Below are 13969 nucleotides of genomic sequence, written 5' to 3'. Positions count from 1 at the left end.
ACAGTTTCCTGCTTAGCCGTTTCTTATACTAATAACAGGCTGGTGCTGATGTGCAGGAGAGACAGGGAGACTGAGTGTTTCTTTATGGGTGAAATTTTAATGTACGACCTTTTTTTCTCGAAACATTACGACTTTATTCTCGAAGTCTACTATTTTTATTAACAATGGCCCTGAAACGCCGTCGTAGTGTTCATATGGATCAAGCCTGTCAATTTCCTTTATTTTCTCAAAATAGAGCTCCTTTGCTCCATTGTTCAGCCTCTCCTGGTAATTAATCTTGCACCTGATCTTCACCCGGTCCATTTGTGATTTTATCTGTTGATTTGTGTTTTAAGACACGTATCATAAAACACGAGAAGGGTCTGACTGCAGAGCTGCAGATTGACACCCGCAGTTTCACGCCAGTGGAACGCATGCGCAATAGGACAGCGCGATTGTGCCATGTAAACAAAGTCCTTATAGGAAAGTTGAGCGTTATGAGCGTCACGTTCATATTTCAACCAGTGTTCAGTCTCCTCATTTGTAATGTCTCTGATGTAAACACCGACTGTCTGGCCTGGTTGTATGTGTCACCATGAACATTACCATTCAGGAAGGGATACCGCTGACAATATAGAACCAACCATTGGTAACCGGTTAAACCATAAGCCGAACGACTCAATGGTTTCCTTCGGAAAAGTTTGTTTTAGCATAAAGCTTAATATTGTGCTCGGTTTAAGGTGAGGTTTTATTCCCGTACGTGTAATGTAAGTGTACACATAAAGCCCTCGTATTAAGGGTAAGTTGATTGAGCTGTATGTCTACATAACCCATTAGCTAGTTTACCCAGAGCCACATTTAACGCCTGTAATGTTGATTAGTTCATTAAGAAAAACACACAAATGCCGACGCATGCGCTGAACGCCACTGGCTTGAACCTGCTGAAGTGAAACTGTGGCTCTTTTCACAAAGAGTCTTGATTACTTCCGTTTTAAGCATTAGCAGGGTAAAACTATCTTCCGCTCCATACAACTGCTGCAGAAGTGATTACAAAATGTTGTAGTAGTGAACTATAACGCTCAAATACTGAGCTACAACAGACATATGTTAGTTTTCGTGCACTAGCATGACAAATACTGAGAATAGGAAGTGAATGAAATGCTGTGTATGTGACGCAGCTCTGCTTACTGCTGCACACATCAAGCAGTCTTTCTGTAATATTTCTGTTTTATAAAGAAATAAAAGTTCTTCTGTGTAGTATGAATTTGGTAGACGTTGTTTAGCTGTAGCTAGCAATCTACGCCAGAAGCCATTTCTAACTTTAACTGTATTCCCATACAAGGAAGCTAACCTAGCTTTCATTAGCTGCTGGCACCAGCCGGCTAACATGGAGCAGGTTCTGTGACACATTTACAGCACGCCAGTGACTTCTGCGACATAAACGCAAACCAGAACTTTCACACGTAAAGTCTATTTGACAGACTCTCTTTTAGCTTATGGTAGGCTAGCAGGCTACAGTCGCTAATTAGCTAGCCTACCATCAGCAGTTTGAGGAACACCAGCTTCGTATGAGTAGCAAACCTTAAAGCTAGCTGGCCAGCTATGTTAGCGATCTGCCAAATAGCATAATTATTTTAGTTTCATGGCAATTTTTGAAGCAGTACTTCAGATAACATCCACCTTTCACTGCTCAATCAAAAACGCCACTCCTAGCTAACGTGTATCTTAGCATCGCGGTTCTGCTGTGACGTTTGAAAAAGCAGAAAGCTGCTTTATGTTAGCCGGGCAATCTAGTTTGGTTAGCAATAGCTCCTAGCCAGCGTAGCTAGCTTAATATAAACAGAGTCTATAAAATACATGCTACATATAAAAGTTCTTTCTTTTAAAAACAGAAATATTACAGAAATCGCTGGCGTGTTGTAGAAAGACACAGAGACTGCTTGATGCGAGCAGCTGCAGCAGACTGCAGGAACAACAGGGCTAACCCATACATACGGCAGTTTAGCTCTGTTTAAAGTTAAAACAGTGCTTCCACTTCTTATTCTCACTGTTTGTCACAACAGTGCAGAACTAAAATATAGCCGTTGTAGTTTTACCCTGCTAATGCTCAGACCGGATGTAATCACGAATCTTGTGAAAAGGAACCATTATTGTAAAACGTGGCGACCACTCCTCAGAACGTAATGCGTCATTACGTAGCTGCCCGTTCTCTATTCAAGAGCTGAACTCCGATTAGCGAGCTGGCTAACGTTAGCTTGTATGGACCTGGAAGGATAAAACATTCATGTTACTCTATTTTCTGCGTGTACACCCATACAAATGTCAATAATCACCCAAAATCATACGTAGAGTCAATCAGTTCATAACTTCTGTCCTGAGAGCGTCAGAAGAAAGAGCAAAAACACTCGTTCTTTAGCGGCTAACATGCTAATATTACCTCAGCAACCTGCACAAATTGAAAGGGAGATAAAATAACAACTGGCTATCCACCAAAATAGCTGAGGGGCTCAACTTAGTGGCGATGTACTACCGAACAGTGAGTCCTTCACTTGGGGGGTGAAGAAGTAGTGAAATTGTGTTTCTGTAGGTCTGAAAGTTTGGAGAGCAGTGAAAGAAAAGCTCTTCCCGAAGACGACAGAGGGAGCGCGCGCACCCGAAATGGCGCCGTTTTCTTGCGGAGCGGCCCCAACAGGGTTTCCTATGGAGAACCCAAGGGGCCGTGGTTTAAAAAAAAAACAAAAGTTAATGACAAGATGGCGTTTTGGGGCCACTGTTAATAAAAATAAAAACAGTAGACTTAAAGAAAAAAAGTTGTAATGTTTCAAGGAAAAAAGTCGTAGAATTACGACATTAAAGTGACATTAATACCAGGAAAGGTCGCAATATTGTGGCCAAAGTCTTTGCGAAGGGAAGGCGGCACCTCCTCGTGTTAAATGAGGGGCGGTGAGTTGGTGGAGTTCTACTTTCATATCGATTCACCCATAAAGAAACACTCAGTCTCCCTGTCTCTCCTGCACGTCAGCACCAGCCTGTTATTTGGATAAGAACCGGCTGAAACGGCTGAGCAGGAAACTGTTTATCTAGAATAACGAGCCAGACGGACTCGGAGGAAACTGTCTTTATCTAGAATAAAGAGCCAGACGGACTTGGAGGAAACTGTCTGTGTTGTTGAAGGAGAATCGCAGGCAGGGTCGTCTATATGGCTATTGGGGGCTACATCTCCCCCCATTCAAAGAGGGCATGAAGTTTCACAGACAGTGAGAATGATGATCAAAATGATCCACAGAGAGACAGGAGTGAGTGGAGCTCCGGCGCCAGTACAGCAACCGAGACCCCAACGCGTTATTAAGATTTTTTCTCGAAATATTACGACTTTACTCTCGAAACAGTACAACTTTTTTCTTGAAATATTACGACTTTATTCTCGAAGTCTATTCTTTTTATTTTAATTAACAGTGGCCCATTACGATGCAACAGTTTGCAATCGCTTGCAAAAGCTCTGCTTTTCTTAAGCTCAGAGATGAAGCAGCTCATTGAATTTTACGTTGATCTTGAATTGAAATATAAAGACGTGTCGCTTCTCAAAATCAATCATGATTCTGCTGTTAGTGACTCAAACTGAAACGGAGACCGAGTGTCCTCGTACAGTAAAAGCTACATTTACAGAGACTGCAGAGAACAACAGCTTTTAACGTTAGCTATGCTAAAAACAAAGCTCTAATGTAGGCAATGTCGTTGGGCACCTCTGGTCCTACGTTTGCTTGCTGTGTGACGAGCATATATTTTGCGAGGGAACGCAATGTCATGAACCTTTTTTTTTTTTTAAACCAGGGCCCCTTAGGGGTTCCGTAGTTTCCAGAGTAGATTCATACATCCCAAGAAGTATTCCTGTGATACTGGCTCAATGGGAATCTAAATTTGTTATTGACTGGAACCTAGTATGGACCCTCTCCAGCGAATATGTATTAAATAACAGGGTTAAAGAAGTAACATACAAAATCCTTCATAAATATTACCCCTGCAGCAGTATAGTCTCAAAATATAACTTACAAGTAGAGAATATATGCAACTTTTGTGGTGAAAAAAATGAATGTATTGAACACATCTTCAACTTTATCTATTCTAAGAATTTTTGGAATGATGCAATGAAGGATATTGGACAAAAAATTAACATTATATTAAAGAAAGATATATTTGATATTTTATTTTATTATAAAGACTCCAATAAGGACATCTGCTACTTCATTTTCCTTGACAAATACTTCATCCATAAAATGAAATTTACAAAGAGAATCTCATCTTACAGTGTATTTAAAGATGACTTTTATAGTTATGTCTCCTCAACCCAGTATATGTATTGTAAATTTGTAAAAGAACAGCTAAACTAATGAACGTATTGAGAAAATTCAACCTTTTTTGAAGACATATAGACATATTTCACTACTTCATGAAAGATGTGATATTGTGATATCTGGTTTTCAGTTTTTGTATGTACTTTATATATATATATATATATATATATATATATAATGTATGTATGTATTATATTTGATATCATTCTTTCTTATTTCTTTTATTTCAACTTTTCAATTCTACTGTCTACTTATACCTCTAGCAATAAATATAAGGGTTTCCAGAGTGTTTCTGTGGTTCCTGACAAAAAAATGAGAAAAATATATTCGAGTGGGCTCTAGATGGCACTGTCAGTCTTTTGTGGTTGTTACTTACATGAAGCAGAGCCGGTTTAGGGGGAGTCAAAAACATAACTGCAAAACACCAGAGGGCGCCCGAGAGTGAGTCCTTAATAATTGAGAGTAAACGGAGCTAAACGGCTTGAACGGAGAAGTTAAAATTGTTTCTATTTGACGGGTTAGCATTACTGCTACTGAGTGCTGACGGGTTAGCATTACTGCTACTGAGTGCTGATTGGTTGCCATTACTGCTACTGAGTGCTGACGGGTTAGCATTACTGCTACTGAGTGCTTATGGGTTAGCATTACTGCTACTGAGTGCTTACGGGTTAGCATTACTGCTACTGTGTGCTGACGGGTTAGCATTACTGCTACTGAGTGCTGACGGGTTAGCATTACTGCTACTGAGTGCTGACAGGTTAGCATTACTGCTACTGAGTGCTTACGGGTTAGCATTACTGCTACTGAGTGCTGATTGGTTAGCATTACTGCTACTGAGTGCTGATGAGTTAGCATTACTGCTACTGAGTGCTGATGGGTTAACATTACTGCTACTGAGTGCTGATTGGTTAGCATTACTGCTACTGAGTGCTGACTGGTTAGCATTACTGCTACTGAGTGCTGATTGGTTGGCATTACTGCTACTGAGTGCTGACAGGTTAGCATTACTGCTACTGAGTGCTGATTGGTTAGCATTACTGCTACTGAGTGCTTACGGGTTAGCATTACTGCTACTGAGTGCTTACGGGTTAGCATTACTGCTACTGAGTGCTGATTGGTTAGCATTACTGCTACTGCTGACAGGTTACCATTACTGCTACTGAGTGCTTACAGGTTAGCATTACTGCTACTGAGTGTTGATAGGTTAGCATTGCTGCTACTGAGTGCTTACGGGTTAGCATTACTGCTACTGAGTGCTGATAGGTTAGCATTGCTGCTACTGAGTGCTGATTGGCTGGCAGAGCAGGTCATTGGCTAAGTGTAGCGGTTCCCGCTCACTAAACTCCTATAACTGGAGTTAAAAGCGCTCAGAAATATAACAGCAGTGTTAAAATGTTTTGTGCTGTTCTGTGTTCAAGAAATTAATACATTGCACTCACTCAGGAGCGCCCTCTACTGTCTGATAATTTTGGAAGATGTTACTGGGTGACAATTTTCCTCTCTACACATTCTCTGGTATGAAGAACCAAAGGCTTTTAAGACTTTTAGACTTCCTGTCAAACATCATTTGAGAAACATCAGGACAAAGAAACTACAAATATTTTCAACACACACACACACAAACACACACACACACACACACACACAAACACACACACACAAAAGATATCAAAAACTGCCCTGATTGTAATGTTTATGTACCTATTTAAATTTTTGTTATTTATTATTTTTTTCCTCTTCGTTTTCTTTATAACTTAATTCCAAACCACTATTTTTACTGCTCTTTTATGTGATTCCTTTATAATTATTTTTACATCAAATGAAATTAAGAGTTCTTATACTCTGTAATGTTCTAAATGATGATTTTTTTTGTTCCTTTTTGATGATGCTTTGGCAATACTGTAACTGAATATGGTCATACCAGTAAAGCTTATTGAATTGAATTGAATTAATTACATTACAATGATTTGATTTGTATATGTATCTTACTCCCATTACTTTCAGTGTTTCAGAGTGTTAGCATTTTCAATTTGAAGTCATTGTACGTGATGTACATGATTGGTTGTACATCATATGTAGTCAGAAAGACAAATAAATAACAAATACATTGCAAGCGATGAAAGAAGCATAACTAAACACTAGGTAGTGGAATCGGCCCCTGCATGCAGGTCAGCTCTCTCCATGGTTGTGGGACTGTCCAGCATTTGGAATAAATTTAATGTGTACTCACATTGTTTCTGTTTGAGTACTTTTCTCTCAGGAAAACAGATTTTTCTCATGTTTTCAGGGGAAGATTAAGCTAATATACAACAAAGACATTCTTCTGAGGCTTCTGTGTTTAACTTTATCAAGGATGCCAATAATCATATATATAAAAATGCATATTTTGCTAGATGTGTGGAGGAATAAGACAGTTACCTGTAGTGATGTTAACTTCAGTAATCTGAGATTCGGTACTGTTGAGCAGAGGTGAACTGAGCGTTTTCAGAAGGTTCCTCAGTTCGTCAATGACTGCTGCATCCATTGTGTCAATCTCAGTCTCAATCATGTACTCAGTCAGGGCTGGAATCGCTGCGGAGAACATAAACAATTATATATTGTAAATGTACAACAATGAGCAAAAACAAAGAACTTGTATAGTCTATTGCCCTCTCATTAGCTTAGCAGCAGCTTAGCTACAGTTTAAGACAGCGACTAAACTGGTCAGATCCTTTGACCCTGAGTTTAACCCTTTGGTTATTTCGTGTCATATCATTACGAGGGCGTTTTAGGGCCACTGTTAATAAAAATAAAAACGGTAGACTTCAAGAAAAAAAGTTGTAATGTTTGGAGGATAAGGTGGGCTAACTGTAGGGGGGCTGCCATAACGCGTTGGGGTCTCGGTTGCTGTACTGGCGCCGGAGTTCCACTCACTCCTGTCTCTTTGTGGATTATTTTGATCATCATTCTCACTGTCTGTGAAACCTCATGCCCTCTTTGAATGGGGGGAGATGTAGCCCCCAATGGCCATGTATACGACCCTGCCTGCGATTCTCCTTCAACAGCACAGACAGTTTCCTCCGAGTCCGTCTGGCTCTTTATTCTAGATAAACAGTTTCCTGCTCAGCCGTTTCAGCCGGTTCTTATCCTAATAACAGGCTGGTGCTGATGTGCAGGAGAGACAGGGAGACTGAGTGTTTCTTTATGGGTGAATCGATATGAAAGTATAACTCCACAAACTCAACGCCCCTCATTTTATTTCTTCCTTTCCTGTATTAATGCCACTTTACTGTTGTAATTCTACGACTTTTTTCTCAAAATATTACGACTTTATTCTCGAAGTTTCACAGACAGTGAGAATGATGCTCAAAATGATCGATTCACAAGCAGACAGGAGTGAGTGGAACTCCGGCGCCAGTACAGCAACCAAGACCCCAACGTGTTATGGCAGCCCCCCCCCTACAGTTAGCCCACTTATATATTGTCACTGTCCAAAAAAACATGTACCTCTTTTTTTACGATTATTATTCTTCTGCATCATTTGAACACAGATGTCCTTTCATCATTTCATAATCAATGGACTGATATAAATGGTCCAAAATTACTAAGAATAATATCTTAATATATATTGACTTACAGTAAAAGTAAAGATTGGTGTATTTTGTGATGTATTTTGTTGCCATTTTATAAAACCAATGGATCACTGAAGGCCATGTGCAATGCAAATTGGAGGTCCACATCCTGGCACCATTTTTTTTTTTCAAAAAAATCTGTCTGTCTTGCTTAGGCCTAACACAGCTTTGTTAAAAATGCTTAATACTAAGGCTAGCTTACATGAAGCTGAGCATCGTTCAAGTTGACTGATTTCACATATTAGATTCAGCAAATATTAAACTATCTGAGCTGAAGATGTTTCAGTTACAGTCGCTTTGCCTTAAATCTCAGAAAAAAATTATGTCTATGGTAGGTTTACAGTAAACTTCAGATCAGATTCAGGTCTCAGATATGTTGATATCTAGTGTCAGAATAGTGTGATTTCTAAATGAAGGTGGGTGTACTTTAAACTACAGCTTCCAAGAACACTGCGATTGAGTTTAAGAACTTACGAAGACTCATTCAGATTTAAAATTGTTTTAAACTCTAAACTACAGCTGATGTTCAAATAACTCAAAGAACACATTCTTTAACAACACAGCCTGTTTTATATTAACAGAAATTTGAATAGATTGTTGAATTTGGCTGGTAATCCTGCAGGTGTATTTTACCTGTTGTTGGGGGTGGAGTTGGACATATATTGGTATCTGTATGACAGAAAGAGAAGAGTCAGTAGTAACACTTCTTATGAATCCTGTATAGATAGTACATTATAAAGACATTTATTTATATGTGTATTGTAAAGGAAGAATACATTTGTAAAAAGCGCATAAAAGCCCTTATAAAGATATGTTACATAACACATAATAATCCATAATAATAACAATAATGATATTACAAATATTAGCAGTTTGTTAGATATACCTGTTAGGAAAGTTATGAGCTAGGGGCAGATACTGACTTTCATGTTGGAACCACACGAGGGCGCCAACTACCTCACATATGCCTTTATTAAGTGTGATGGGGCTCAGATGAAAGGAAGGAGACCAATGGCGGGAAAACAGTGTTTTGTTGGAACGTCGAGCGGTGGACCCGCGGACGTCTTTCTCTCTTTCTCTCTCTCTTATGCTCTTGTTCCCATTTTGTGGACTCCTTTTGCCTACATTTTGCATTTTTGTCAGAGCGCCTATTCCATTGACTAATAAAACCTGAACACTATCATAGACATGGCTTGAGCTGGTCGACCACGGGCTCAAGGCTTGGGCTGGCCCCAACCCCTTTCCAGGTGACTCAGAGGCTCGGCAGCAGGTGAGTTGGCCTTTGGTGGGGGTTTCCAACTAGATTTAGGCATACAATTTTATTTAGGGTCATGTTTCACGCTAAATCACAACACGTAGGGGCCTACGTAGTGTGCCTTGGTTACAGTCAGGACTAGAATATATAAGTTAGACCCTATGCAATTTTGCCTTTTCCTTTTGGCTTTGGTGGTTCCTGAGCTCGTAACACTACCTTGTACTTACATACACTGGTACACCAACCATATAGGTGCACTTTGTAACTGTACCATTATCGACTCTAGCACCTCTATTGCTGCACAATTTATCAGACAACCCCCCCACCACTCTGTCCAACAATGGAAGGACCACCACTGATCAAATATTGTTGTTATTATTGATACTTACTTATCAGCTCCGTCATTGGTTGGCAGAACTGTCCATCATTGGGAATGGCACTGATGCATCCACATGTGGCATTGGTGATGTTGTCACAGTGTCCATATGCTGTGCACTTGTTACACGGCCAGAAATACTGATCCTCACACCTGCACTGGTATCCAGTATTATTCAGAAGGCATACTGTAAAATGACAAAACATGTAATTATCCTACATTCAAGTAAGAATAACTGAACAGATGGGCAGGAGTTTATATCATCATCAGAAATGATACAGATATCTTCAGTTATTCTGTGTTCATCTTAGTAAACAATGGAAAAAACTTCACAGAAGTGCTGACACTAGTTTGACACTAGAGCCAATTGAAAATGTTTAACATTGCAGCAAGGTTTTAATAAAAAAAGACTTTTTCAACCCCTGGTTGTAATATTCCTGACGTGTAGCAGCTGAATTCTGCTTTTTTGTGTTTTTTCTGTGTATGTTGCGTTATGTACAGGTCCATGATTGGACACATTCGAGTGCTGTCCTACCTAAAAGAGCCACTACCTGGGCACAGTCAGGGCTCTCTCCCTTCCAGCATGACCTATGTCCAGACCAGCCCAGCATGCTTCGTTAGCTTCGTTAGACGTTGTGAAACTGTTAATATTTGGCGAAAAGTAGTGGACAAGAGCCATTTGTCATTTCAATAACCTTTTCTCCTAGTTTTAAGTAGGGCATTAGGTTGGCTTTTTGTTTTTTGTTCATATTTATTTATTTTATATCATTTACATTTGTGGTATTTGGCAGACGCTCTTATCCAGAGCGACTTACAATTTGATCATTTTACACAGGTAGGTGAAGGTAGTGTTAGGAGTCTTGCCCAAGGACTCTTATGGGTATAGTGTATGGTGTTTGCCCAGATGGTGGATTGAACACCAGTACACAGTGCAGAAGGTAGAGGTGTTACCCACTACACTACACCCACCAATGTCTTGTCATTTAGACCTTTTAAGAAAATCTAAATAAACCTGAGCTGGTTTTGTTTAAAACAGTGTCCGGTGTTTGGTCTGGCAGCAGGTCTGGGGAGAGAACCCACTCTTCATTTTCTGTTATGGCCTGACCCTAGACCGGGTCTAACAACAATAAAATTACCCCAAAAATGCAAAACATGGGTAACGCTATATTTTATAAAATAATAAATACACTAAAAAATAAAAGTCAGAAGAAATTAAAATGTTAAGGTAACGGGTTATGATCAGAAATGCTAAAGCAAAAACAAAGACTGCACGTCCCTCTCATGTCACCAGCTGTACCTTTGTACAAAGTGTTAAAACAGGCCCTGTTACTTCTATTTCCAATATAAATGTATGTAATCACACATGTATTTTAACTGGGTGCCCCTGAAATGAGAAGTCAGCTTAACTGAAAATTATGAGAAAACTGTTTGCACAGTTGAGTTAACTCAACTTGAGGACACCAGAGTTCACTCAACTCAAATTTCTTAGTTTAGTCAAAAGTTCTCATCACATCTTTTAGTTCACCATATCAGTTAGGTAAATAGAATATAATTTGCTTTTTAGCTGGGACTCCATCATACAATCCCATCAGACATTTTCTCTTTTTGTTGGCCCACTTATGGATAGCTATGGCATTGCTAGGGTTCAAATTCAAAATCTCTTGTGGGGGTGATGGCTTGTTAAACAAAGTTAAAGTATTGACAGTTAAATAAAATGAGAAATTAATAAGCTGGGTCGTGAATGTGTCATTTAATGTTTTAATGTTTTCAGTTCCTTCTGCCAAATTATAGTTCCTTAACAAGCAGCTTGTTGCTACGTCAGAGTAACGAGCTCCGCCCACTCGCTGCACAGTCTGCTGTAAGCCTCGCCTTTTAAAGAATAGACTGAGCCATAAAACTGCCGCAATATCAAGTTTAGCTCAGTTTTGTCATTTTTCACCAGATCAATATTAAAGTTGTTTTGTTCCAGCCAGTCTGTAAAGCATCTTACAGCCCATTTAGTTTGGCGAATGGTATTGGGTTCATTTCTGGCTGATTTCAGGTTGTTTAGCTGTTCTTCTGTCACAGCCGCCGACTGAAAAGCTGCTCAGTGGTGATGACAGTTTGGGAATTTAGTGCAGTCTCATCTTCAGAGTCTGACCAAATCGACTTAAAAGTATCCATTTTCTGTTTGTGGCAAAGTAAGAAGTAAAAACGTTCAAAAGGTCTGAGGGTCTCCTACAGCTGTCAAAGTCGTTGCTTAGCAACGGCGTCTCAGCGGAGTGATACGGTGCTGTTATAGCAAAATTACAGCATGGTTAGAACGCTTCTCAACCAAGCAGCTTGCGTGGCCGGAACTAACTGTTGTATAACATAAAATATTTATTTATTTATTGCTTTTACATGACTTGTCTGATCAGTCAAAGTATTGCATTTGAATTTTTGCGCTTAAAAGTACAAACAATAGTCTGATTATCTCAGCCTAATTCCCACCTGTTGTAAGGTCCATATCTGTGACTTTTGATACGTTACTAAATGGAATTGAGAAGTTCAATCCTGCTAGAAGGCTCCTCATGTCATCTATCACTGTGATGCTTGTGGTGTTCATTTCAATTTCAACCAAATAGTCGATGAATGACAGTTCTATAAAAAAACAGACAACAGATATGTAAATATAGAGAATGCCATTCCAGGTATATTTATCAACTAATATAAAAATTTCTCTTACCACTTTCTGGCACACACATCTGTCCGTCGCTCGGAATTCCACCGATGCAGCCACATGTTCCAGCAGTGATGTCATCACAGGCTGCATATTCAACACAGTCACTGTATGACCAAACATACTGATCCTCACAGACGCACTGGTAATTAGTTCCATTTGGTTGGCACACTAGAAAATACAGAAACAGCTTTAAAGAATGGAGCAAGACTATATATTTTTTAATATACACAGTAATTTTAGGTTAATTAACCCTGATTTTCTTGGGAATGGGAATCCCCTCATCTGATGCAGACACCTGTCAAGACAGAGTGAGCAACAAAACCTATTCTTACACTAAAGGCCGATTTTTACATCTGTCTGTGAATTTGCAAATATGTGCTGGCATTGTGCACAGATGCATGCATAGCACTTTATGTGAACGTGTTCACTAAAGGAAGTGTCCAAACCAGACTGTACAGAAAACAAGCAACAATTAGAAAGTCTCATATTTCACTGTAGAGAATGGATAGAAGAAGTACTGGGTACTAAAAAAGAACTAGAACGACTAGATCTGGTTTGGGTTTGTTTGGGTCACATCCCTCCCACAATGTCAGCATTTGGTTGGTACATGCTTTAGAGGCATACAAACAGCATATTTGAGGAAGATTACTTCTTCAGAGACAAAAGCTTAGCACTGACATTCTTTAAAGGATCCAAATGGGGGAAACCAATGGCTTAAACACTGTTGCTGCCACTGAATTTCACTGCTTGTAAGACTTGAAGTTATCCAGAGTCATGAATCCACATGGCACAGAATATGTTGCATGCAGAGGTTTTTGTGCCTCTCTCTGAATGACGTTTTCCACATTTTAAAGCACACTTAAGTTTATTTGCTGAATTCAACTCATTGATGAAAATACAAAAACAGAAAATGTGGCACATTTTATGTCAGGCATGTCAAACTGGGGACCTTCTGTGCCAAAGTGCTCCAGAGAGCAGCGTTTATCCTCATCTAATGCTCTGTATTCAGTTGATGAAGGCCTTGCTAATTAGCTGATGAGCTGAACCAGGGGTGTTTAAAGAGGCAGTGTGCTGAAGTCTGCAGGGCTTTGGCCTGCGAAGACCGGAACCTGACGTGTGTTTTAGAAATAGACCAGAGCCTGATGTGTGTTTTAGAAATAGAAATGTCTAGAAATAAAAATTGTTCACTAAAATGTAAAATACCACAAATGTGTTCCCTGTAGAGGATGTGTTTTTTGTCACTCAACAAAAATCAATAAAACATGTAATTTGGCCAGGGATGTTCGAAGTATTACATGGAACTATATATGAGATGTGATCTCCTCAGCTCTGCCAATCCCAGAGGCAAGAGCACAGCTAGCAATAATGCGAAAAACTAGATCTCCAATGGCCTAGAATCATTAAGCTTCTCACAAAGAAATGGCTTTTTGAGGAGCTAACTAGCTGCAGTGAAACATGGCTGTAAAGCATTATAAGTGAAAACTCAATTAAAAAAAACTCTCAATTAAAAAAAACTATATATATATATATATATATATATATATATATATATATATATATATATATAAAGGAAATACATTTCCATATATTTATGACATAAAATAGACACCATTATATATATTCCATCTACATATTTGTATAAATTTCAATATGACATAACTAGCACAGTTAAATGTAATTAGCATCTATATT

At 39.1% G+C, this 13969-nt stretch overlaps 1 protein-coding gene across 1 annotated transcript in view; it reads right to left on the bottom strand.

Moving 5' to 3' along the window:
- adgrf6 (adhesion G protein-coupled receptor F6) overlaps nucleotides 1-13969 on the bottom strand; it is a 228232-nt gene that overhangs the window by 195417 nt on the left and 18846 nt on the right. Inside the window, exons 6-10 of the mRNA XM_036582596.1 lie at nucleotides 12281-12445; nucleotides 12046-12195; nucleotides 9587-9760; nucleotides 8576-8611; nucleotides 6750-6902 (exon numbers count right to left, since the gene is read on the bottom strand). Of these exons, the coding sequence (XP_036438489.1) occupies nucleotides 6750-6902; nucleotides 8576-8611; nucleotides 9587-9760; nucleotides 12046-12195; nucleotides 12281-12445 (678 nt within the window). The remainder of the gene's footprint in view (nucleotides 1-6749; nucleotides 6903-8575; nucleotides 8612-9586; nucleotides 9761-12045; nucleotides 12196-12280; nucleotides 12446-13969) is intronic.

The sequence above is a fragment of the Colossoma macropomum genome, unplaced genomic scaffold (genome assembly GCF_904425465.1).
Source record: "Colossoma macropomum unplaced genomic scaffold, Colossoma_macropomum, whole genome shotgun sequence".
NCBI classification, from domain to species: domain Eukaryota; kingdom Metazoa; phylum Chordata; class Actinopteri; order Characiformes; family Serrasalmidae; genus Colossoma; species Colossoma macropomum.
This window is presented reverse-complemented; position numbering and strand designations above follow the sequence as displayed.